This window comes from Pseudophryne corroboree, chromosome 3 (genome assembly GCF_028390025.1).
Source record: "Pseudophryne corroboree isolate aPseCor3 chromosome 3, aPseCor3.hap2, whole genome shotgun sequence".
Classification (NCBI taxonomy): domain Eukaryota; kingdom Metazoa; phylum Chordata; class Amphibia; order Anura; family Myobatrachidae; genus Pseudophryne; species Pseudophryne corroboree.
Genome location: NC_086446.1, coordinates 371,139,273 through 371,166,478, shown reverse-complemented (window position 1 = coordinate 371,166,478; position 27,206 = coordinate 371,139,273). Strand labels below are relative to the sequence as shown.

At 46.4% G+C, this 27,206-nt stretch overlaps 1 protein-coding gene across 1 annotated transcript in view; it reads left to right on the top strand.

Moving 5' to 3' along the window:
• The window catches only part of NAGS (N-acetylglutamate synthase), a 71,005-nt gene that overhangs the window by 19,170 nt on the left and 24,629 nt on the right, over window positions 1–27,206 (top strand). Inside the window, exon 2 of the mRNA XM_063959894.1 lies at window positions 16,662–16,924. Coding sequence (XP_063815964.1) covers window positions 16,662–16,924 — 263 coding nt within the window. The remainder of the gene's footprint in view (window positions 1–16,661; window positions 16,925–27,206) is intronic.

Sequence of the window (27,206 nt, the reverse complement as noted above, 5' to 3'; positions counted from 1 at the left end):
GTTCTTCAGGACCATAGCCCTTCCAGTCAATAAGATACTGCAACTGACCGTAACGGAAACGTGAGTCCAGAATCTTGGCCACCTCATACTCGATTCCCCGTTGAGTCTGAACTTTAGGAGTTGGAGGAAGTGCAGAATGAAACCGATTCAGGATCAGCGGTTTCAACAGGGAAACATGGAATGTCCTGGGTATTTTCAAGAAGGGAGGTAACTGGAGTCTGTAAGCAACAGGATTGATGACTTATTCAATTTTAAAAGGACCGATGTAACGAGGAGCAAATTTCATGCTGGGAACTCTCAACCTCAAATTCTTCGTGGACAACCCTACTCGATCACCCACCTTGAGAGCAGGAACCGCTCTACGCTTCCTATCGGCAAACTTCTTGTACCTAAATGAGGCTTTAAGCAGGGCTGCGCGGACATTCTTCCATTTGTTTGAAAACTGACGCAAGGTGACATCCACTGCTGGAACAGAAGTTGCTGGAAGCGGTTGGAATTCTGGAACCTTAGGGTGAAATCCATAGTTGATGAAGAATGGTGTTGAGGAGGATGAGGAATGGTATTGATTGTTGTGGCTAAACTCGGCCCAAGGAAGGAGTTGAACCCAGTCATCTTGGGAGGAAGACACGTAAATGCGGAGAAAGGACTCCAAGTCCTGATTCACCCTCTCGGTTTGACCATTGGTCTGAGGATGGTAAGCCGTAGAAAACTTTAACTTGACTTGGAGGGCTTGACACAAACTTCGCCAAAATTAGGTTACAAATTGTACTCCACGATCGGAGATGATCTCTTCAGGAAGACCGTGAAGTCGGAAGATCTCTTGGATAAACACTTGAGCCAACTTGGAAGCTGACGGAAGACCAGTGAGGGGTATGAAATGTGCCATCTTGGTGAACCGGTCAACTACCACCCAGATGGTATTAAACTTGTTGCATATAGGCAGATCTGTAACAAAGTCCATCGACAAATGGGTCCACGGTCGACTGGGAACAGATAATGGAACCAGTTGCCCCGCAGGAGACTGGCAGGGAACTTTGTGTTGGGCACACTTTGGGCAAGAGGCAATAAACTCCTTGACGTCCTTCTTCAGAGTTGGCCACTAGTAGGACCTAGAGATAAACTCAAGGGTTTTCTGAATGCCTGTATGTCCGGCAAAACGGGAAGCATGGGCCCAATGCATGAGCTTCTTCCTTAACACCGGCTTCACAAAACTTTTCCCTGGTTGGGGCGTAGAGTCCATCCCTACCATGGAGAATGCCAACAGATTAATAATAGGATGCTTGTCTGAAGACTCTGACTCGTTTTCTTGCTCCCAAGAGCGGGAAAGGGCATCGGCCTTGCGATTCTGAGATGAAAAGAAGGAAAAGATTACGTTCCTGATTGGTTGTGTCGACTCAGATGTCTCTGTCTGGCTTTCCGAGTGTGTAGAATCCAACTCGTGAGTATAAAACAGAAAAAAATAAGAGGACAACCAATGTGTAGTATTTCACAATAAAAGAAAATGTCTCTTAAATATATAGAATTTAGATATCCAGATCCAGCGTACCCCACTCACTCAGTGATAAGTGGATACAAGCATATAATGGTATCTTTATGCCAGCAAATGTTGTGTCAATTCACCCTTGGAGTGCGTTGAGAAGACCGATAGGGAAGGTAGGAAGTATCAATTCTATAGAGCGTACCCAGGAACTCACAGGGCAAAGAAGGATATGACACATATAAAGGTTTCTTTCAAAAATGCGTTATTTCAGTAACACACCGCGTACCCCAACTCACTCTTGAGGATGTAAGGCAATTCCCATAAAGGTATCTTTTATCTTGAAGGGTTTTTCTTCATATGTTAAACCATATATCCTCAAAGTTTCACCATAAAAAGATATAAAACAAGAGGAGGAAAACCCAATGTGTAGTATGTAGCGATTGATAACACAATCTAATGAAAAATCTCCTTTTTTTTGGATGTTAATATAGGAGACACAATTCGTGCTAGACTTACACTATATAAGGCAGCAAATTAACAAATGTGTACAATCTGGTAGTGAAGTAGTGTGAAACAGGGTAGCGTACCCCAACACTCACGAAAACAACACTGGTAGCAAACACATCAAGGTATCTTTTTTTCAAAGGTATAGAAGATTTTCATAGATAGCGTACCGGCACTCACACGTAAAGATCATGCGTCGCTCCTATCGAGGTATCTTTATGTAGTTTGTCAGACAATTTCATTCCAAGTCGTGTTTTTTTTCCAAAAAAGTAAAAATTTATTGGATCCCCAAACTCCACAGAGGAGTGTGCAAAATATGCAATAAATAAAACACAGAAAGGAAGTCCCAGAAAAATAAATAAAAAATTTTTAAAAAATTAAACTGAAATACAGAAAAAAACTGAAGTATAAAAAATCAAGTCCACATGGATTCAATTAAAAAATGGCTACTCACACTCCTTGTAGTATAATCAACGCGTTTCGGTCTAATAGACCTTTATCAAGATAAACTGGAGTGTCTAGGAGTGAGATATTTATGCTACAGGTAACCAATAGGAATCTACCGGAAGTGACATCATCATGTATACAATTATGTGAATCCGCACTTATTATAACAGCATTTCACCACTGGATAGTTACATATATATTTAGCAAATAAACAAAACGTCTTGACAACGATTTTTTATAAAGTCCACAGATTTATACATGTAGAAAAACCGCCAAAATCCTGATTAAAACGGAAGTTCCGGTGCTCCGGGAGAGATGGGAAATGTAGTTTTTTCCTGTGAGTCGCGTCTATGTTGTTTATTTCCGGCCGCCGAAACCGGAAGTGCGGTGACGTCAGCGTAGCTCGCGGTTCTCTGGGAAATGTAGTTTGGAGACGTGTGTGTAGTTCATCTCCTGCTCCCGAACCCGGAAGTGCGGCTTAAACGACAAAGTGGATGTCGTGCTGAAGCATCGTGGGAAATGTAGTTTTGAAAGGGATTTTAATGGACAGAGCCATGATCCGTAATAACATACTGAGAATTATAAAAGATGTGATCAGTATTCATTACATATAGATTCAGCCGTAAATAACAGTATATACTTAAAATGTTATAGTCTCCACTTTGCCATTAAACAACCGCAATAATGACATATCGTTAAAAGGGATAAAGATATTATTAAATCATGGTGTATTTATAGTTACAATACCTTGAGTCCAAATGGTCTTAATTGTGACTTTGAACTCAAATGGTTTTTGTAATAATAACACCATGATTTAATAATATCTTTATCCCTTTTAACGATATGTCATTATTGCGGTTGTTTAATGTCAAAGTGGAGACTATAACATTTTAAGTATATACTGTTATTTACGGCTGAATCTATATGTAATGAATACTGATCACATCTTTTATAATTCTCAGTATGTTATTACGGATCATGGCTCTGTCCATTAAAATCCCTTTCAAAACTACATTTCCCACGATGCTTCAGCACGACATCCACTTTGTCGTTTAAGCCGCACTTCCGGGTTCGGGAGCAGGAGATGAACTACACACACGTCTCCAAACTACATTTCCCAGAGAACCGCGAGCTACGCTGACGTCACCGCACTTCCGGTTTCGGCGGCCGGAAATAAACAACATAGACGCGACTCACAGGAAAAAACTACATTTCCCATCTCTCCCGGAGCACCGGAACTTCCGTTTTAATCAGGATTTTGGCGGTTTTTCTACATGTATAAATCTGTGGACTTTATAAAAAATCGTTGTCAAGACGTTTTGTTTATTTGCTAAATATATATATAACTATCCAGTGGTGAAATGCTGTTATAATAAGTGCGGATTCACATAATTGTATACATGATGATGTCACTTCCGGTAGATTCCTATTGGTTACCTGTAGCATAAATATCTCACTCCTAGACACTCCAGTTTATCTTGATAAAGGTCTATTAGACCGAAACGCGTTGATTATACTACAAGGAGTGTGAGTAGCCATTTTTTAATTGAATCCATGTGGACTTGATTTTTTATACTTCAGTTTTTTTCTGTATTTCAGTTTAATTTTTTTAAAAATTTTTATTTATTTTTCTGGGACTTCCTTTCTGTGTTTTATTTATTGCATATTTTGCACACTCCTCTGTGGAGTTTGGGGATCCAATAAATTTTTACTTTTTTGGAAAAAAAACACGACTTGGAATGAAATTGTCTGACAAACTACATAAAGATACCTCGATAGGAGCGACGCATGATCTTTACGTGTGAGTGCCGGTACGCTATCTATGAAAATCTTCTATACCTTTGAAAAAAAGATACCTTGATGTGTTTGCTACCAGTGTTGTTTTCGTGAGTGTTGGGGTACGCTACCCTGTTTCACACTACTTCACTACCAGATTGTACACATTTGTTAATTTGCTGCCTTATATAGTGTAAGTCTAGCACGAATTGTGTCTCCTATATTAACATCCAAAAAAAAGGAGATTTTTCATTAGATTGTGTTATCAATCGCTACATACTACACATTGGGTTTTCCTCCTCTTGTTTTATATCTTTTTATGGTGAAACTTTGAGGATATATGGTTTAACATATGAAGAAAAACCCTTCAAGATAAAAGATACCTTTATGGGAATTGCCTTACATCCTCAAGAGTGAGTTGGGGTACGCGGTGTGTTACTGAAATAACGCATTTTTGAAAGAAACCTTTATATGTGTCATATCCTTCTTTGCCCTGTGAGTTCCTGGGTACGCTCTATAGAATTGATACTTCCTACCTTCCCTATCGGTCTTCTCAACGCACTCCAAGGGTGAATTGACACAACATTTGCTGGCATAAAGATACCATTATATGCTTGTATCCACTTATCACTGAGTGAGTGGGGTACGCTGGATCTGGATATCTAAATTCTATATATTTAAGAGACATTTTCTTTTATTGTGAAATACTACACATTGGTTGTCCTCTTATTTTTTTCTGTTTTATACTCACGAGTTGGATTCTACACACTCGGAAAGCCAGACAGAGACATCTGAGTCGACACAACCAATCAGGAACGTAATCTTTTCCTTCTTTTCATTTTTGCGCTGTGTGTACTAAGACGGTTTACCATTTTCTGTATTTATTCTTGTTTGTAAATGTGGTGACATTTATTTTGAACCATCGGGTACCATAGCTGCATTGCGCCACTTGAGACACTTTCCTATTTCTCTATTGCATTGCGATTCTGAGAGCCCGAACAGAACTGAAGTTTAAAGTCGAACCTGGAAAAGAAAAGTGCCCATCTGGCCTGACGAGGGTTAAGACATTGTGTGCCTTTCAGGTATAAAAGATTCTTGTGGTCGGTAAGTATCGTGATTGAATGAGAAGCTCCATCCAACAGATATCTCCACTCCTCTAGAGCGAGCTTGATGGCTAGCAACTCCTGGTCGCCAATGGCATAGTTGCGCTCAGCTGGGGAGAACTTCCGGGAGAAGAAACTGCAAGGATGTAGATGGCCATCTTTAGCCCTCTGGGATAACACTGCTCCTACTCCAACGGAGGAGGCATCCACCTCTAAGATGAAAGGAGAGTCGGTGTCGGGCTGTTTCAGAACTGGTGCAGAGATGAAACGTTGTTTTAGAAGATGAAAAGCTTGCGTAGCTTCTTCAGACCACTTGGACGGGTTAGCACCCTTCTTGGTTAATGCAGTGATAGGCGCCACAATGGTGGAAAAGTCTCGTATGAACTTTCTGTAATAATTGGCGAACCCTAAGAACCTCTGGACCCCTTTGAGGGTTAAGGGTATCGGCCAATTCTGGATTGCTTGTAGTTTCTCAGGATCCATCTCTAGTCCGGAACCGGACACAATGTAACCTAGAAACGGAATGGATTTAACTTCAAAGACACATTTCTCCAATTTGCAATAGAGATGATTGACACGGAGACGGGACAGAACCTCCTTTACCCAGAAACGATGTTCCTCTAGATTATTGGCAAAGATGAGGATATCATCTAAATAAACCACGACATGGCGTTATAAGATGTCTCTGAAGATCTCATTCACGAAATGCTGGAAGACAGCTGGAGCATTGCTCAATCCGAAGGGCTTGACGAGGTACTCATAATGTCCATCACGGGTGTTAAAGGCGGTCTTCCACTCATCACCCTCACGGATCCGGATGAGATTGTAGGCACCCCTCAAATCCAACTTTGTAAAGATGGTTGCTCCGCTGACTCTATCGAAGAGCTCTGTAATCAAAGGTAAAGGATACCGGTTCTTGACGGTAATGTCGTTCAGACCTCTGTAATCGATGCACGGTCGCAGACCACCGTCTTTCTTCTTAACGAAGAAGAAGCCTGCGCCAGCTGGAGAAGAAGAAGGTCGGATAAAACCTTTCGCCAGGTTCTCTTTAATGTACTCCTCCATGGAGTGCGTCTCAGGCAGAGACAACGGGTAAGTTCGGCCTCGAGGTGGAACCTTCCCTGGAATGAGATCAATTGGGCAGTCCCATTCTCTATGAGGAGGAAGGATATCAGCAGAAGCTTTACTGAACACGTCCGTGTAGTCTTGATATGGAGGAGGTGGAACATCAGACGACCTGGGGAAAGAAGAACAAACAGGAAGCACTTTGGACAAACAAGTCTTTGCACAGGAGGGACCCCATGCTAGTATTTGCGTAGTCGTCCAGTCAATCAACGGATTTTGGAGACGGAGCTATGGAAGGCCCAAAACCACTGGATGTGTGGCTCTTGGAATCACTAGGAAGGAAATAAATTCTGCATGAAGAACTCCCACTCTCAGACGAACTGGTAGAGTCCTTAGAGAAATAACTGCATCAAAAATCTTGCTGCCATCTACTGCAGTTAAGGAGATGGACGAAGGAAGTCTCTCGGTGGGTAGGGACCACCGTTTAACATAAGCTTTGGTTATGAAATTCCCAGCTGCTCCGGAATCAAGGAGGGCAATGACGTTCCTGTAACGTTGAGCAATTTGGAGCGAGACTGGGAGATTACAATCATGAGGAGATGGAGAGGAGATCATTACTCCTAGCCGGCCCTCTCCTTGGCGAGCTAGGATTTGGAGTTTCCCGGACATTTGGGACAGGCATTGATAATGTGAGACGGAGCTGCACAATAGAGACAGAGAGACTCAGAGAGACGTCTTCGGCGCTCAGCGGGAGATAGACGGGAACGGCCAATTTGCATGGGCTCATCCTTGGATGGAGACGGTTGACGAAGAGGAGGAGCAGAAGATTTTAGAGCAGACGATCTTCCTCGCTCGGTTGCTCTCTCTCTCTGAAACGTAGATCAACCTTCGTGCAAAGAGAAATTAGCTCATCCAACTTAGAGGGCAAGTCTCTGGTAGCTAACTCATCCTTGATGCGTTCTGATAAGCCATGCCAGAATGCAGCATACAGGGCCTCGTCGTTCCATGCCAGTTCGGATGCCAGGATTTTGAACTGTATGAGATACTGTCCCACAGTACGTGTTCCCTGGCGTAAACGGAGAATCTCAGATGAAGCAGGGGTTACCCGGCCTGGCTCGTCGAAGATGCGCCTGAATGTTGCCACAAAGTCCGTATAGGAGGACAGCAGGGGATCAGACTTCTCCCATAAAGGTGATGCCCAGTCAAGGGCTGAGCCGCTGAGAAGGGAAGTGATATAGGCAATTTTAGTACGGTCACTGGGGAAATTGCCAGGCTGAAGCTCAAAGTGGATTTCGCATTGGTTAAGAAATCCCCTGCAGAACCTTGGAGATCCGTCAAATTTTGCTGGCGTTGGGAGATGAAGACGTGGAATGGAAATGGGCAAGGTGGGTGGGGTTACAGCTGGTGTCACTGTTGTGGATGCACCAGGTCCACGGAGGGTCGTTTGAATCCCGTCCAGCCGCGTAGAGAGATCCTGGAGACAGCGGATGATGTGGCCTTGTGCAGCCTCCTGATGTTCAAGTCGGGCTGCCAGTTCTTGCATCGGCCTGGCCGCTTGATCCTGGTCTCCGGCTGGATTCATATGGTCAGTGCTTACTGTCACAACTGAGGGTTTTAGCTAACAGGAGAAAGCCTCAGTTGTAGGGGCTGAGAGGAACTTAAACCGGGGAGGTTTAATCAGACCCCTGGACATGTAAGTGTTAAAAGGAAACCCGAAGGTGTGACCATGACAACCAGGTAAAAGTAAATTAAAAGTTTATTGACAAACTCCGTGTAACAACAGACAGCAAATAATAAAAATGGCAATGATAAATAATATGATTCCTGGAGCACTCTGACCATGAAATGGTTTCACAGGACACTGGTAGGTTAAGAACAGTTGTTAAAGTCCTTAGATGGAATAACCTTACCAGGCCTGGCTGTAGTAGTGAAGATATCCAAGGAACATGCCAGTAGATGGAACAGATGAAGCTGGTAACTTGAATCAGCTGTTGTAATTGCTGGATGGAACCAGCCAGGTGGTAAGACACGGAGTGGATGCGGAATGGAATCAGCCAGATGATAAAGTCACTGAATGAATGCTGGGTGGAACCAGCCAGGTGATGAAACACAGAGTGAATATAGTAAGATGCTAGGGAGCGTGGAAACAGAGGAGTTGAAGGATGATTACCGGTGGTAGTGGATACTGCTGGAAGCAGATGAAATAGCTGGAAGCTGGAAACTGGATCAGCCACGGAGGACTGCAGAGTCAGGCTGCACCGCAGGATGGTAGGCAGGTGCGGGTCTCTTTAGTGGATGCTGGAGACAGGAGCTGGAACCTGGAAACACAACCACAGGAGAGAGACTGGAACAAGGTATGACAAACAAAGCACTGACCATTTGCTGGCCCAGGCAGAGGATACTTATACCTGCAGCAATGCAGGTATTGGCTGGGCAATTATGCAGATTTCCAGGCAGTGGATTGGAGGAACTGAAACATGTGATTGAATCCAACATGGCTGCGCCCATGTTAGAACTTGGAGGGAAAACTGGTTTAGGAAACCATGTGGAAACATAACTGCAATGGCGGCGCCGGCTGCAGAGGACAGGAGACGCCAGACTGAGAAATGTATGCTGATACTCGTGGATGACAACGGAGGCCGCGGCAGGCATGGAACACCACACTGACAACCTGCACCTATAACACAGGAGCGGCGGCGGAGGCCGCGGAGGACGGGAGACGCCATGCAGGATTCAAACATGGCGCCGCAGTGACAGCATCTCAGCGTGACAGGAGGGATGTGCAGTATGTGGACACAGATGAGATCCGGCCTTGGAACGCTGAGCGAGCCTCAGGAGACATCTGAAAGGCAGGTAATGGCGTCCAGATACCCGGATCGTGACAGTGAGCTTGAGATCAGTCCATCAATATCATAAATGTAGGTAACGTCCTGTGCCAATAATCCTTTTTAACATACTGTATATCCTTTAATACTATACCATACTTGCCTACCTGACCCTCTCCATGAGGGAGACAATGCTCTGTTCCTGGACTTTCCTGGTAATGTATGATTGCCATCACCTGTGGTGAGCTAGTTAATTGATAAGAAAGGTGAGGGTCAGGTAGGCAAGTATGTACTATACAAAATGCAAAAATTTAGGCTTAAAGTTACTGTAAGCGTTATTCGTGAAGAAACGTGCTCACTACATTCAGCTACCCTTTCCCTAATTGCCAAGATCAGTAGCAATGGTATTTTAGGCCGGGTACACAGTGCACAGATAGGTCCCTGCACCGACCGAGTAGCTGATTCTGGTAAGCATGCACACTTACCAACTGACCGATCGATATGTTGATCCAGACATCACAGCTTAACGGGCATTTGAATTTGCCCGCCCAGCTGTGATGTCAGTTCCTGCAGCTAGTGTACGGGGTGGTTGGTGTGTCAGCAGCACACACAGATATATCTGCATTGGCTTTGCTGCAGGGCCTACACGATGTCTGTGAATTACATTGGCCCTCATTCCGAGTTGATCGGTCGCAAGGCGAATTTAGCAGAGTTACACACGCTAAGCCGCCGCCTACTGGGAGTGAATCTTAGCTTCTTAAAATTGCGAACGATGTATTCGCAATATAGCGATTACTAACTACTTAGCAGTTTCAGAGTAGCTCCAGACTTACTCTGCCTGTGCGATCAGTTCAGTGCTTGTCGTTCCTGGTTGACGTCACAAACACACCCAGCGTTCGCCCAGGCACTCCCACCGTTTCTCCGGCCACTCCTGCGTTTTTTCCGGAAACGGTAGCGTTTTCAGCCACACGCCCCTGAAACGCCGTGTTTCCGCCCACTAACACCCATTTCCTGTCAATCACATTACGATCGCCGGAGCGAAGAAAAAGCCGTGAGTAAAAATACTTTCTTCATAGTAAAGTTACTTGGCGCAGTCGCAGTGCGAACATTGCGCATGCGTACTAAGCGGATTTTCACTGCGATGCGATGAAAAATACCGAGCGAACAACTCGGAATGAGGGCCATTGTTCACAAACTTATAGGGTGGACACACCCACAATTGGCTACCAATATATTGTCTGTTCGATAGAACGGGCTATACAGTATATCGACCAGTGTGTGTACCCAGCCTTAGTCTCAGTAGCAAAACTTATTACACTTTATGAGTTTTAAATACAAAGAAACTGGAGCTTTCTCCTACGTCCTAGAGGATGCTGGGGACTCCGAAAGGACCATGGGGTATAGACGGGCTCCGCAGGAGACATGGGTACTTTAAGACTTTAAATGGGTGTGAACTGGCTCCTCCCTCTATGCCCCTCCTCCAGAACTCAGTTAGATTCTGTGCCCAGAGGAGACTGGTCACACACAGGGGGCTCTCCTGAGTTTCTCTGGAAATAGACTTTTGTTAGGTTTTTTTATGTTCAGGGAGCACTGCTGGCAACAGGCTCCCTGCATCGTGGGACTGAGGGGAGAGAAGCAGACCTACTTCTGTGAGTTACAAAGCTCTGCTTCTTAGGCTACTGGACACCATTAGCTCCAGAGGGTCTGATCGCTTGGGTCACCTTGCAGCTCACTCCCGGAGCCGCGACGCCGTCCCCCTCACAGAGCCAGAAGTCAGAAGACGGGTGAGTATTAGAAGCAATGAAGACTTTGTGAAGGCGGCAGAAGACTTCAGTCTTCCTGAGGTACCGCGCAGCGGCTGTGCTGCGCGTCATTGCTCCCACACGCACAAGGCACTGCAAGGGTGCAGGGCGCAGGGGGGGGGGGGGCGCCCTGGGCAGCAAATATTACCTCATATAAGGGGCTGGCATGTATGTAAGGTGCGGTGGCACCATTCCAGGGACCCCCGCCAGCATAAAAAAGCGGGATGGAAGCGTGCCATGTAGGGGGTGGGGCTTCGTCCTCCAGCTCTAACCAGCGCCATTTTCTCTCCTCAGCTTGCTGCAGAGACGCTGCTCCTGTCCCTTCACTGCACACAAGTAACTGGGTGCTTGGAAAAACGAGGGGGGGGGCACAAATTTGGTGTTGGTTAATATTGTTATAATATATAACAGCGCTTACAGGTTTCTGACCGGTGGGGAGCTGGGTGTGAGCTGGCAAACTCTTTCTCTGTCCCTCTGAAAGGCCTTGTTGTGGGTCTGTCCCCTGTAGCCCAGTGTGTTGGGTGGTGTCGGTACGTGTGTGTCGATATGTCTGAGGCTGAATGCTCTTCCCAGGAGGAGGCGCGTGTGGGGGCTGAACAGAATGAAGGAGTGACTCCGTCGGCACCGCTGACTGCTGATTGGGTAGAGATGTGGAGCGTTTTGAATAAGAGTGTGGCTTTGTTACATAAGAGGTTGGATAAATCCGAGGCTCAGAACCAGGCATGGAGGCATTCCATGGGAGAGGTAGTCCCACTCACTCGGGCACCCTCGGGGTTCCAAAAACGTTAATTTACCCAGATATCAGACTCGGATACCGACACGGACTCTGACTCCAGTGTCGACTATGATAATGCGAAGCTACATCCTAAGATGGCTAAGAGTATTCAATACATGATTGTGGCAATAAAAGACGTGTTACATATCACAGAGGACACCGCTGTCCCCGAGACAAGGGTCTGCATGTTTAAGGGCCTGGGAAACCCCGGATAAACGGTGGCATATTCCCAGGAGAATTGCTATGGCATACCAGTTTCCTTCCCAGGATAGGGTTAGGTTGGAGTCGACACCCACAGTGGACAAAGCTCTAGCGCGTTTGTCCAAGAAGGTAGTGTTGCCGTCACCTGAGATGGCGGTACGCTGCTCAGGCCGGCCGTGGCGTCGGCATGGGTGAGTAACGCTATTGAAAAGTGGGCTGATACCTTGTTATCTGAAATAGACACTCTGGATAGGGATAGCGTACTGGTGACACTGGATCATATCAAGGATGCTGCGGTCTATCTCAAGGATACTGCGAGGGATATTGGCCTCTTGGGATCGAGGGCCAATGCCATGGCAATCTTGGCTAGGAGGGCATTGTGGACTCATCAATGGAATGGTGAAGGCCTCGCGGACCTGGTTTCTACAGCTACCGCGGGTAAGTCCTCGTTTCTGCCTTTTTTCCTCCGCAGCAAAAGAAGATGCCTCAATACCAGATGCAGTCCTTTCGGTCGCAGAAGTTCCGGAAAGGACGTGGATCATCCTTCCTTGCCAGAGGTAAGGGAAAGGGAAAGAGATCACCGGCCGTGGCAGGGTCTCAGGAGCAGAAGTCCTCCCCGGCTTCTGCCAAGTCCACCGCATGACACTGGGGCTCCCCTGCGGGAGTCCGCACCGGTGAGGGCGCGTCTTCAGCTTTTCAGTCAGGTCTGGGTTCACTCGGGCTTGGACCCTTGGGTGCTAGAAATTGTGACCCAAGGATACAAACTGGAGTTTCAAGACGTGTCTCCACGCCGATTTTTCAAATCAGCCTTACCAGCTTCCCTTCCGGAAAGGGAGGTAGTGAGTGCGGCAATACAGAAGCTGTGTCAGCAGCAGGTCATTGTCGAGGTGCCCCCGTCACAACGGGGAGAAGGGTTTTATTCAAGCCTGTTTGTGGTCCCGAAGCCGGATGGCTCGGTCAGACCGATTCTGAATTTAAAGTCCCTCAATCTATATTTGAAAAGATTCAAATTCAAGATGGAATCTCTGCGTGCAGTGATCTCCAGTCTAGAGGGAGGGGATTTTATGGTATCAGTCGACATAAAGGATGCTTACCTACATGTCCCCATATATCCTCCTCATCAGACGTACCTGAGGTTCGCTGTTCAGGATTGTCACTACCAATTTCAGACGTTGCCGTTTGGTCTTTCCACGGCCCCGAGGATTTTTACCAAGGTCATGGCGGAAATGATGGTACTCCTGCGCAAGCAGGGGGTCACAATTATCCTGTACTTGGACGATCTCCTGATAAAGACAAGATCGAAGGAGCAGTTGCTAAGAAATGTGGAACTCTCCCTGACGGTTCTGCAGCAACATGGATGGCTCCTAAATTTGCCAAAGTCGCAGTTGATTCCGACAACACCGCTGTCGTTCTTGGGCATGGTTCACAGATCTACAGAGAGTTGTTCTCCCGGGGGAAAAAGCTCTGGAAATCCAGTCCATGGTCAAGGACCTTCTGAAACCAGCAAGGGTGTCAATTCATCAGTGCACTCGAGTGCTGGGGAAGATGATAGCGGCCTACGAGTCCATTCCGTTTGGCAGATTTCATGCCAGAACGTTTCAGTGGGACCTGTTGGACAAATGGTCCGGGTCCCATCTACACATGCACCGGATAATATGCCTGTCCCCCAAGGCCAGGATTTCTCTACTGTAGTGGCACCAAAGTTCTCACCTACTGGAGGGTCGCCGCTTCGGGATCCAGGATTGGGTCCTGGTAACCACGGATGCGAGTCTCCGGGGTTGGGGAGCAGTCACTCAAGGGGAGAATTTCCAGGGAAAATGGTTAAGCCAGGAAGCTTGTCTGCACATAAACATCCTGGAATTAAGGGCCATTTACAACGCCCTTCTGCAAGCAGAACATCTCCTTCGCGGCCTACCCATCCTGATTCAGTCGGACAACATAACGGCGGGGGTGCACGTAAACCGCCAGGGCGGAACAAGGAGCAGAGCAGCAATGGCGGAGGCCACAAAGATTCTTCGCTGGGCGGAAAGACATGTAAGCGCTCTGTCAGCGGTCTTCATACCAGGCGTGGACAACTGGGAGGCAGACTTCCTCAGCAGACACGATCTCCATTCATCAAGACGTCTTTGCAGAAGTGATAAGTTGTTGGGGACTTCCTCAAGTAGACATGATGGCATCTTGCCTCAACGAGAAGCTTCAGGCATATTGTTCCAGGTCGAGGGACCCTCGGGCACTTGCAGTGGAGGCGCTAGTGATGCCGTGGGTGTTTCAGTCTGTCTATGTGTACCCTCCGCTTCCGCTCATTCCAAAGGTGTTAAAAATCATAAGAAGAACAGTAGTTCAGACGATACTCGTTGTTCCAGACTGGCCAAGGAGGGCCTGGTATCCGGATCTTCAGGAATTGCTCGTGGAAGATCCCTGGCCTCTTCCTCTGAGAGAGGATCTGCTACGGCAAGGGCCGTGCGTGTTCCAAGACTTACCGCGGCTGCGTTTGACGGCATGGTGGTTGAACGCCAAATTCTAGCTTGAAAGGGTATTCCCGGAGAAGTCATTCCGACTTTACTGAAGGCTAGAAAGGAGGTAACGGCGAAGCATTACCACCGTATTTGGAGAAAATATGTGTCTTGGTGTGAATCCAAGAAGGCGCCTACGGAAGAATTTCAGCTGGGTCGTTTTCTCCATTTTTTGCAATCAGGCGTGGATGCGGGCCTATAGTTAGGCTCCATTAAAGTGCCGATTTCGGCCTTATCTATTTTCTTTCAAAGGGAATTGGCCTCGCTTCCAGAAGTACAGACTTTCGTGAAGGGAGTGCTGCACATACAGCCTCCATTTGTGCTCCCGGTGGCACCATGGGACCTTAATGTGGTGTTACAGTTCCTAGCGTCACATTGGTAAACCGTTATAAATGGTTGAGTTGAAGTTTCTCACTTGGAAGGTGGTCATGCTATTGGCCTTGGCGTCCGCTAGGCGGGTGTCAGAGCTGACGGCTTTGTCTCACAAAAGCCCTTACTTGGTCTTCCATGTTGATAGAGCAGAACTGAGAACTCGTCAACAATTTCTGCCAAAGGTGGTTTCTGCGTTTCACATGAACCAACCTATTGTGGTACCTGTGGCTATGGAAGCCTTGGCGGTTTCTAAGTCTCTCGATGTGGTCAGAGCTTTGAAAATTTATGTGGCCACAACGGCTCGTATTAAGAAAACAGAGGCGCTGTTTGTTCTATATGCTTCCAACAAGGTTGGGGCTCCTGCTTCTAAGCAGACTATTGCACGCTGGATCTGTAATACGATTCGGCATGCACATTCTACGGCTGGATTGCCGTTACCGAATTCGGTGAAGGCCCATTCCACTAGGAAGGTGGGCTCGTCTTGGGTGGCTGCCCGGGGTGTCTCGGCATTACAGCTTTGCCGAGCAGCTACTTGGTCGGGGTCAAACACGTTTGCAAAATTCTACAAGTTTGATACCCTGGCTGATGAGGACCTCATGTTTGCTCAATTGGTGCTGCAGAGTCATCCGCACTCTCCCGCCCGGTCTGGAGCTTTGGAATAAACCCATGGTCCTTTCGGAGTCCCCAGCATCCTCTAGGACGTCGGAGAAGATAGGATTTTAATACCTGCCGGTAAATCCTTTTCTCTAAGTCCATAGAGGACGCTGGGCGCCCGTCCCAGTGCGGACTCTATCTGCAGTACTTGTTAATGGTTATAGCTTATGTTACACAAAGGTTGTGTTTTGGTTAAGGTCAGCCTGTTGCTGATTGTTTTGATTCACGCTGTTAACTGGTTGTAGTTACAGGCCATGTTGTACGGTGTGCGTGGTGTGAGCTGGTATGTATCTCACCCTTAGTTTAACAAAATCCTTTTCCTCGAAATGTCCGTCTCCTCAGGGCACAGTTCCTATAACTGAGGTCTGGAGGAGGGGCATAGAGGGAGGAGCCAGTTCACATCCATTTAAAGTTTTAAAGTGCCCATGTCTCCTGTGGAGCCCATCTATACCCCTTGGTCCTTTCGGAGTCCCCAGCATCCTCTACGGACTTAGAGAAAAGTATTAAAATCCTATTTTTGAACATGTTTATGCCCGATAATTAAAAGGGCAATGCTTTTTCTAGCAAGACATGGCTGGTAAAGGCATTACCCTTTTAAAAATCGTGAATAAACATTATCAGAAGTGCCGGGTTTATAATCTGAAGCTTTATGAAGAAACCCCTAAATACTGTATCTGCAAAAGGAAAATGGGCATATGACTAAACCGTACCTTCCAACTGTCCCAATTTTCGAAAGACAGTTCCGTTTTTTTGGTTCTATCCCACTGTCCCTCTTACGGGCCGCAGTGTCCCATGGTGGGGGGAGGGGCAGTTGGGAGGCTCCCTATCACTCGCTGCTCTGCTTAGTTCAGAGCAGAGCAGCAGTGAATAGACGCTGTGCACATGGGCACAGCCTCTATTCCAGTGAGCCAAAGGGACTGAGGGCATGGGCAGCAGTGCCCCCACTGTGATGAAAATGGGAGGCGTGGCTCACGATTGTGGCATTTTTGCGAAGCCATGTCCCCTTTTCGGGGGTCTCATCTTCAAACCTCTGGATGTTGGGAGGTATGACTAAAATGCATGTTTCATTTATTAGGATGCCCTATAAAGACCGTGAGTTCTGCAGATCTGTTTGTACTTATACTATACTTTGTTTTCCCTTCAGGTGGATGAGAATGTTTTCAGCTGCAAAAAGTCCCTGACCAGTGTTGCCTTTGCACTCTCCTTTCTCCAGAGGATGGATATGAAGCCACTAGTGGTGATGGGGCTGCCCAGCACATATTGTACCCGTCCATCAGCCCATGATGCCAAGTCCTTGCTTGTGCACAATTGCCAAACTTTAGTAGAAGCCCTCCATGCCAACTCGGGTACCGCTTTGCCGTTATTCAACGGAGGATCTGTGCTAACAGCTCACGAACAGGATGGCTGGTACAGTCTACACTATGAGCACTTTTCTGTCCTCTTACTAACTGTAGGGAATTACTGCTGCAAATCTGCAATAATCTTCTGCTTGCTCTTGTTAAACAGCGGTATTGTCTGAATAGGGCAGATGTTGATCTGCATCACAAAGCAGCAACACAACTCAATAATGCAACTCAGTTCCCAAATTAGTTGTGACCAGCTATAGAGCCTATCATTGAAACATTACTACATAAATTCCTTTAGAAGCTGGTCGAACTGCAACAACACAGACCACATCCTGGTTTACTGAAATTCCCGGCATTATGGGAGCAGAAATTCCAGCATGACTACAAGAAATTTATTTAGGAAAATAAATAATTGGGGTAAATTCAATTAGCCGTGGTAACACATTTTTTAGGTAAATAATGAGATTTTATCACGACCTGCAATAAGCCCCTATTCAATTATCCACAATAAATTACAGATGGTGTACCACAAATTTCACATCACCAGCACTGAGCAGGTGAAAAGCTTGTGAAATATCCCTGTTTAAAGGTACTCGTCAGGATTTGATTCAGAACCCCTGGGACGCCAGATTATTTTTAATTGGCCAATAATTACATAATAATGTTATTTTTGGGGTAAAAAAAGCAAAGTGATGGAACTTGAGGTACAAGGTATGGGACAGGTATACTGGAGTGCTTTATGAGTAGGACAATTGTTTTTAGACTTGAAGGTGGGAGTAATCTTTATTTGGAAGGTTTTTTTTTAAATGGCTTAAAATGGCCCGTATGGATATTTATACTTATTTTTATGTACCCTCAATTTAATGTGAGCACTTATTTTTCTGAAAACACTTGCTTCTATCATTTGTCCACTTTCTCATACGTCCTAGAGGATGCTGGGGTCCACTCCATGACCATGGGGTATAGACAATTCTGCAGGAGCCATGGGCACTCTAAGACTTTTCAAAGGGTGTGAACTGGCTCCTCCCTCTATGCCCCTCCTCCAGACCTCAGTTTTAGAAATGTGCCCAGGCAGACTGGATGCACTCCAGGGGAGCTCTACTGGCTCTGCTTCTGGCTGACAGGACACCATTAGCTCCTGAAGGGAACTGAACGCCAGCCGTGCCTAGATGCTCACTCCCACAGCACGCCGTAACCCCCCTCACAGAGCCAGAAGTCAGAAGACAGGTGAGTGTAAGAAGATAGATCTTCAATCAACATAGTGACGGCTAAAGGTACCGCGTGGTTGGTACTGCAGAGTGCAGGGCGCGGGGGGGGGGGGCGCCCTGGGCAGCAAAATACCTTAAAAACTGGCTAAAAGGGGGCATAAGATGCCCAGGTACAGCCCTACCCCCGCCAGTATAAATATTATATAAAAATCTCTGAGGTGAAAACGCGCCATTGCGGGGGCGGAGCTTCCTCCTCAGTCAGCCAGCACACTGCTCAGCGCCATTTTCTCTCTCTCCTCAGGCTACAGAGACAATGCTGGTCCTCCTCCACTTCTGACTACAAGTATCAGGGTTACTAGAAAACAGGGGTGGGGGGGCACAGCGATTTTGGTGCTTTACAGGTGTATTTACATTGTAAAACAGCGCTGCATGTCAGTGGGCATTTTGTGTTCACAGGCATTATATACTGGCGCTGGGGTTGTGAACTGGCTGCTCCTAAACTGTGTCCCTCTGACAGATTTTACTGTGGGTCTGTCCCCTATAACTCCCAGTGTGTCTGTGTGTGTGTTGTGCACGAGTGTGACATGTCTGAGGCAGGGAGTTCTTCCCCGGAGGAAGCCATTTTAGGGACACAGAGTTGTAATGTGGTGGCGCTGCCGGCACAACAAGAGCCTGCATGGGTGAAAGAAATACGTGATAGTATGCATCATATCAATAGGAGGTTAGATAAGTCTGAATCTCATGCAGAATGCTGGAGAAAGTCTATGGAAGATGTGATTTTTCAGGGTTCTGTTCTTCCACCCGCAGGCGACCCCTCTGGGTCACATAAGAGACCGTAACAAATATTGTAAATACTGATACCGACACGGACACTGATTCCTGTGTCGACGATAGTGACTCCAGGGAAATAGATCATAAATTGGCGAAAAATATACAATATATGATTGTGGCTATAAGAGAAGTTCTGGAGGTTACAGAAACCACTCCTGTACCTCAGGAGAAGGCCTATTTTTATAAAGAAAAGAAATCTAAGGTTACTTTCCCTCCTTCCCACAAGCTAAATACTCTCTTTGAAGGGATGTGGGTGAATCCCGAAAATAAATTTCGTATTCCCAAGAGGATTCAGATAGCTTATCCTTTCCCTGCAGAGGACAGGAAAAAGTGGGAGTCACCCCCGGTATTGGACAGTGCACTGTCCAGGTTGACAAAGAAAGTGATTCTCCCTGCACCTGGAATGGCTTCACTAAAGGAGCCGGCAGACCGCAAAATGGAGACTACATTAAAATCCATTTATGTTGCCAATGGTACGCTGCTCAGGCCCACAATTGCTTGCGCGTGGGTGAGTCGCGCTATTGAAAAATGGTCAGAAAGCTTGTCATCAGATATTGACACGATTGATAAAGATGAGATACTCCTTAAGTTAGGGAATATCAAAGACGCTGCCGCATACATGCTAGACACCATGAAAGATATTGGGCTCTTGGGTTCAACAGCCGCTACCATGGTAGTATCGGCTAGGCGGGGGTTGTGGATTCGCCAGTGGAAAAAAAGAATATGGAGACTCTCCCGTATAAAGGTGAGGCCTTATTTGGTGATGGACTGGATGCGTTAGTCTCGGCGGCTACCGCAGGTAAGTCGACCTTTTTGCCTTCTGCTCCGGCACCGGCAAAAAAGACATATCACTCTCACATGCAGTCCTTTCGGCCCAATAAATACAAAAAGGCCAAAGGTTCCCCCTTCTTTGCAGGTAGGGGAAGGGAAAGGGGAAAGGGAAAGAAGTCCACAGCGGCTTCAGGATCCCAGGAGCAGAAGTCAACCCCTACTTCTGCCAAATCTACAGCATGACGCTGGGGCTCCCTTGCGGGAGGTCGCTCGGGTGGGGGCACGTCTAAAACTGTTCAGTCAAGGTTGGATTCAATCTGGCCTGGATCCCTTGGTTTTACAAATAGTGTTCCAGGGGTACAAGCTGGAGTTTCAAGACGTTCCCCTATGCCGATTTTTCAAATCGACCATACCAGTTTCTCTTCCAGAAAGAGAGGCAGTAACAGCGGCAATTCAAAAATTATGTCAGGATCAGGTCATAGTCCTGGTACCTTTCTCACAACAAGGGGAGGGGTTTTATTCAAGCCTCTTTGTAGTTCCGAAGCCGGACGGCTCGGTTAGACTGATCCTAATCCTAAAAAATCTGAATCTCTACTTGAAACGGTTCAAGGTCAAAATGGAATCACTGAGGGCACTGATTTCCAGTCTGGAGGAGGGGGATTACATGGTGTCTGTAGACATAAAGGATGCTTACCTGCATGTTCCCATTTATCCGCCCCACCAGGCTTATCTGAGATTCGCGGTTCAGGATTGCCATAACCAATTCCAGACGTTGCCCTTCGGTCTCTCCATGGCGCCGAGGGTATTCACCAAGGTGATGGCGGAGATGATGGTTCTCCTTCGTCAAAAAGGAGTCAGTATAATTCCTTATCTGGACGATCTCCTGATAAAGGCGAGATCCAAGGAGCAGTTGCTACAGAACATCACACTCTCCCTGTTCATACTCCAACAACACGGTTGGATCAGAAATTTACCAACGTCACAGTTGGAACTGACGACAAGATTGTCTTTCCTCGGAATGATTCTGGACACAGAGGTTCAGAGAGTTTTTCTTCCGGTGGAAAAGGCTCTGGAAATCCAGAAAACGGTGAAACAGATTTTAAAGCCAACAAGTGTGTTGATCCATCAGTGCATTCGATTGTTGGGAAAGATGGTGGTGGCCTACGAGGCCATACAGTTTGGCAGGTTCCATGCCAGAGTATTCCAGTGGGACCTGTTGGACAAGTGGTCGGGTTCCCACCTACACATGCACCGGAAGATAACCCTGTCGTCAAAAGACAGGATTTCGCTCCTGTGGTGGCTACACAGTTCTCACCTACTAGAGGGACACAGGTTCGGGATTCAGGACTGGCTCCTGGTAACCACGGATGCAAGTCTCCGAGGCTGGGGAGCTGTCACTCATGGGGAAACCTTCCAATGATAATGGTCAAGTCAGGAAACCTGCCTTCACATAAACGTGCTGGAATTGAGAGCCATTTACAATGGCCTTCAACAAGCGGTACATCTTCTGCAAGATCATCCCGTGCAGATCCACTAGGACAATGTAACAGCAGTCACATACATAAACAGGCAAGGCGGAACGAAAAGCAGAGTGGCAATGGCAGAGGTGACAAAGATCCTCCTCTGGGCAGAAAGACATGTAAAGGCTCTGTCTGCGATTTTCATTCCGGGAGTAGATAACTGGGAAGCAGACTTCCTCAGCAGACACGATCTCCATCCGGGAGAGTGGGGCCTCCACCAAGAAGTCTTCGCAGAGGTGACAAGTCTTTGGGGAGTTCCTCAAGTAGACATGATGGCATCTCGCCTCAACAAGAAGCTTCAGAGATATTGTTCCAGGTCGAGAGACCCTCAAGCAATAGCAGTGGATGCGCTGGTGGCCCAGTGGGTGTTCAGGTCGGTGTATGTCTTCCCTCCACTTCCGCTGATCCCAAAAGTTCTCAAGATAATAAGAACAAAAGTTCGTGCTATCTTCATTGTCCCAGACTGGCCAAGGAGGGCTTGGTACCCAGATCTTCAGGAGTTGCTCATAGAAGACCCTTGGCCTCTTCCTCCTTGAGAGGACCTACTACAGCAGGATCCGTGCATGTATCAAGACTTACCGCGGCTACGTTTGACGGCATGGCTGTTGAGCGTCGGATCCTAGCCCGAAAGGGTATTCCCAAGGAAGTCATCCCCACTCTTATTCAGGCCAGGAAAGGAGTAACGTCTAAACATTACCACCGTATTTGGAGAAAATATGTGTCTTGGTGTGAATCCAAAAAAACTCCTGCGGAAGAGTTTCAGTTAGGACGTTTTCTCAATTTTCTACAGGCTGGTGTGGATGCGGGCCTTCGATTGGGGTCGATCAAGGTCCAGATTTCGGCCTTGTCAGTTTTTAGCCAAAGACAATTGGCCTCTCTTCCAGAAGTTCAGACCTTCGTGAAAGGGATTCTGCACATCCAGTCTCCATTTGTGCCTCCAGTGGCACCATGGGACCTTAATGTGGTGTTGCAGTTCCTTCAATCGGATTGGTTTGTACCTCTACAAGAGATGGACTTGAAGTTCCTCACTTGGAAAGTGGTGATGCTTTTGGCTTTGGCATCCGCAAGGCGGGTGTCTGAATTGGGGGCCTTGTCTCACAAGAGCTCTTACCTGATCTTCCATGAAGATAGGGCAGAGATGAGAACTCGCCAACATTTTCTTCCTAAGGTGGTTTAATCTTTCCACATAAACCAACCTATTGTGGTGCCGGTGGCTACTGACACGTTTACTGAATCAAAGTCTCTAGATGTGGTTAGGGCTTTGAAGATTTATGTCGCTAGAACGGCTAGGATAGGGAAAAGAGAGGAAAACAGGTTTGTCCTGTTTGCTCCCAACAAAATTGGGTGTCCTGCTTCCAAGAAGACTATTGCGCGCTGGATCAGAGAAACGATTCAGCATGCTCATTCTACGGCTGGATTGCCGTTACCTACGTCGGTGAAGGCCCATTCTACTAGGAAGGTGGGCTCATCCTGGGCGGCTGCCCCGGGGGGGTCTCAGCATTACAACTTTGCCGAGCAGCTACTTGGTCGGGGTCAAACACATTTTCAAAGTTCTACTAGTTTGACACCTTGGCCGATGAGGACCTCAAGTTCGGTCAATCGATGCTGGAGGGTCATCCGCACTCTCTTGCCCATACTGTAGCTTTGGTATAAACCCCATGGTCATGAAGTGGACCCAAGCATCCTCTAGGACGTATGAGAAAATAGGATTTTGATACCTACCGGTAAATCCTTTTCTCCTAGTCATAGAGGATGCTGGGCGCCCGTCCCAGTGCGTACTTTACCTGCAGTTTTGTTTATTGGAGTTACACATGTTGTGTTGTATTAGTTTCAGCATATTGCTGTACTGGGTTCATGCCTGTTGGTGTGGGTTATGTTGAATGCCATGTTGTGCGGCATGGTTTAGGTGTGAGCTGGTATGTATCTCACCATTAGTATTAAAGTAAATCCTTTCCTCGAAATGTCCGTCTCCCTGGGCACAGTTCCTATAACTGAGGTCTGAAGGAGGGGCATAGGGGGAGGAGCCAGTTAACACCCTTTGAAAAGTCTTAGAGTGCCCATGGCTGCTGCGGAACAGTCTATACCCTATGGTCATGAAGTGGACCCCAGCATCCTCTACGGACTAGGAGAAAAGGATTTACCGGTAGGTATTAAAATCCTATTTTTTAACAAAAATGCATATAACATCCATTTGACCCAATTGAAGTACCCCACATTGTTATATTATTATACTAATAATATACTGTTTTCCTATCTTAGTTTGGCTTTGGGGGGGTTGGGGGGAGGGTACAGGCAGATTTCCCCATTTTCTCCTACACTTTTCTCTGATTTTGACAGTAAAAATTATCGCAAGTACCCTGTTTTCGTGAATTTGAAATAGGATAAGTCGAATCGCAGGAGCACGCAACAATGCAGTAAGTTCACTGTAGTGTTTTGTCGATGTCTGCAAAAAGTTTGATTATGGTAAATTACCACTTTTAATGCAGCTAATTGTACTACGCCCATTATATACCAGCTACATCCTAGCCAGCCTAGGCTGATTATCACTAAAATGGGAAAACCAGTAACATGGGGTCCCTTGCTACAAAAAAAAATTAATCCTCTGATTTGTCAGCACAGGGCTCAATATTTCAGTAAGGTAGTGAACAAGAATGTTCTTTTCCCATGTTTCCTAGAGAGTGCCAACATAGGGGTATATTCAATAAGAGTCGTGTCCATTCCGACATGCAGTTGTCGGAATGGACCCGACAACCCCTATTCAAAGTGCGGCCAAATCTGCCTGTCGGATTTGGCCGTTCCCGGTGTCCTGACCAGCTGCTGCTTTCAGCGGGTGCGCTGACAGCGGCATCAGGGGGAGCTGCCAGCAGCGCCGGGGGGGCAGGGAGCTGTCAGTGGCGCAGGGGGGAGATGTCTGCGGCGGTGGGGAGGAGCAGCAGAGGAGACGGAGTGGACGGGGGGAGGAGAGGAGGAGATAGGGGTGCAGCGGCGGCAGCAGCGTAACTGGAGGATCGTGGCAGCGTCCACCCGGCTCCAGCAAGCGGGACCTCACTTGCTGGAGCCGGGTGGATGCTGCTGCTGGGTTCCTGCTCTCCCCGTCTCCTGCTCTTATCTCCCTCATCTCAATCCAACTTTTTTTTAAAGTCGGATTGAGATTGTCGGAAGCGGGGCTAAAACCTGTCAGGTTTGGTCCCGTTTCAGACAATGCACGCTGATCGGAGGCTGAGTCTAAAACTCATCCCAGCAACTAGACCGGTAAATTTGACATCTATAGTGCGGAAAATACTGGAAGGTCAGTATATTAAGGGATAGTATACTAGACTACTTAGATACCTCCAAGGTTATTAATAGGAACCAACATGGTTTTGTAAAGGACAGGTCATGTCAAACAAACTTAATAAGCTTCTACAAGAAAGTGAGCGATAATATTGTTCGGGCTACAGCAGTGGATGTGGTCTTTTTGGACTTTGCAAACGCCTTTGACAAAGTCCCACATACGAGACTAATTTTCAAATTGAGAGAGCTTGGGGTGGGAAACACTATATGTACTTGGGTAAATAATTGGCTGTACAACAGAAAACAGTGAGTGGTGATTAATGGGATGTGCTCTGAATGGGCCTCAGTGCTTAGTGGAATACCGCAGGGTTCAGTACTCTGGCCATTGCTGTTTAACATATTCATTAATGACCTAGGAGTGGGCCTAGAAAGCACAGTGTAAATTTTCACAGACGATACTAAACTGTGTTGAGTAATTAATTCAGGCAAGGATGTTGAGTCTCTACGGAATGATTTATCCAGACTGGAGGTCTGGGCAGACAAATGGAGAATGAGGTTTAATATCAGAAAATTTAAAGTTATGCACTTTGGGACTAAGAACAATCGGGCAGCCTATAAATTAAATGGGGAAAATGTAGGGATAACGGTAGTTGAAAAGGATTTGGGTGTGCTCATCGATAATAGACTTAGTAGCAGTACACAATGTCAAAATGCAGCAGCAAAAGCAAATAAGGTGTTAGCATGTATAAAACAGGGAATGTAGACAAGGGATGAGAGTGTAATCCTGCTACTGTATAAATCATTGGTACAGCCACACCTGGAATATTGTGTACAGTTCTGGGCACCACACTATGAAAAAGATATGTTGGAACTCAAAAGAGTTCAGAGGAGAGCCACTAAACTGGTTAAGGGGTTAGAGGCACTGAATTTTGAGGAAAGACTTACAAGGTTAGATATGTTCACACTGGAAAAGAGGCGGCTGAGAGGGGACATTGTTAATATTTATAAATACATTAAGGGACAATATAAGGACTTATCAGACAATCTGTTTATCAGAAAAATGCTAAATAGGACACGAGGACACCCCCTGAGGTTAGATGAAAAAAAATGTCATACACAATAGAGGAAAGGGTTCTTCACAGTAAGAGCAGTAAGGATTTGGAATTCTCTACCAGAGGAGGTAGTAATGGTGGACTCACTAAATAAGTTTAAAAATTGTTTAGATAAATTGCTTACTGATAGAAATATCCAAGATTACAGCATCTAAATGATATAGTACAGGTTGAACTAGATGGACATTTTGTCTTTTTTCAACCTCACCAACTATGTAACTATGTAACTGGGTAACTATGTAACTAGCAACATAGGTTCCATCGATAACACAGAGAGGAGTTTACTGCTCACTGAGAAAGCATTGGTTGGGCCCAGTGTAGAAGGGGGTGCAGACATGGGTTGTAGGATCCCGATGTAGGCAGCTGTGTTGTAATTTGCTTTTAAACTTCTCTCCCTCCTCCTGATTACTCTCTTAATGGTCCTTCTCACTCACTAACAACAGTGGCCCCTGCATTAACGAAGTCTTCTCCTGTCTTTATTTTCCAACTTCAACAACTCTCCCCTCCCTTGGCCACAACCTCCTCCCCTTCTATCCATTTGTCCCTGGACCCCATCCCTTCTCACAACCTACAGGCCTAACCACCTGGTGCCTGCTCCCACATTGCCCATATCATTTATCTTTCATCTTTAGTACTTTCCTCTATATCCTCAAACATGCCCTAGTCTCCTCCATTTTTTTAAAAACCTCATTACAGCCCACACATTTGCCTCAACTCTGCCTCCAAGCACATTGAGTGGGTTCTTTACAACCCCCACGTAGAGCCACTCCAGATTTCTCTCTATTTCACCGAAACCATCCTCATCAAGGTTACAGGCTACCTTTTTACAGCCAAATTCAAAGGCCATATCATTATACTTGCCACATTTGACACCTCTGACCACCCACGGCTCCAAATGCTCCACCCTATTAGCTTCCTTGATACAGCACTATTTTGCAGTTTTTGTCCAAAAATACCTTTTTCTTTGGTCTCCACACATACATGCAACTGCCCTCCACTCCCCTTTTCAGTGGGTGTACATGCAACTGCCCTCCACTCCCCTTTTCAGTGGGTGTACATCAAAGTTCTGTCCTTGATCCCTCTTCCGCTATATCTAATTCCTCTTTGAGCTATTCAGATGCTTACACCTCCAATTCAATCTATATGCTGATGTCACCCAAATGTACTTTTCCTCCCCTTCTCTCTTTTGCTATATCTGTCTGCCATCTCCTCCTGGATATGCAGGTGTTTCCCTAAAATGCAAATGACTGAAACAAAAGTCATTGTGTTTCCTCCAGCTAAGGTCTCCTCTCCTCTTGGCGGGCTGAGAGTCATCCTTGCCCTATAGTTCTACCCTCATTCTCCGTCCTTCCACCAATCATACCATTTCCTCTTTGATAATACAGTATGTCCAGATTGAGGCTAGGGGGTATGTTTACTAAAGGTTGATTCATCGATCTGAAATCGAGTAAAATCAAACTAAACCGTTGTTGTGTTTCACAGACTAAAACACACATGTATGAACACATACAAATTACTTACTTACTGGCTTCCTGTCCTATCCAGAATATTCTCACAAATCTTCAAAGCCCTCAAACACATATTCTCTCTACATCTCCAGCCTCCTCTCAACTCCCACCCCATTGCCA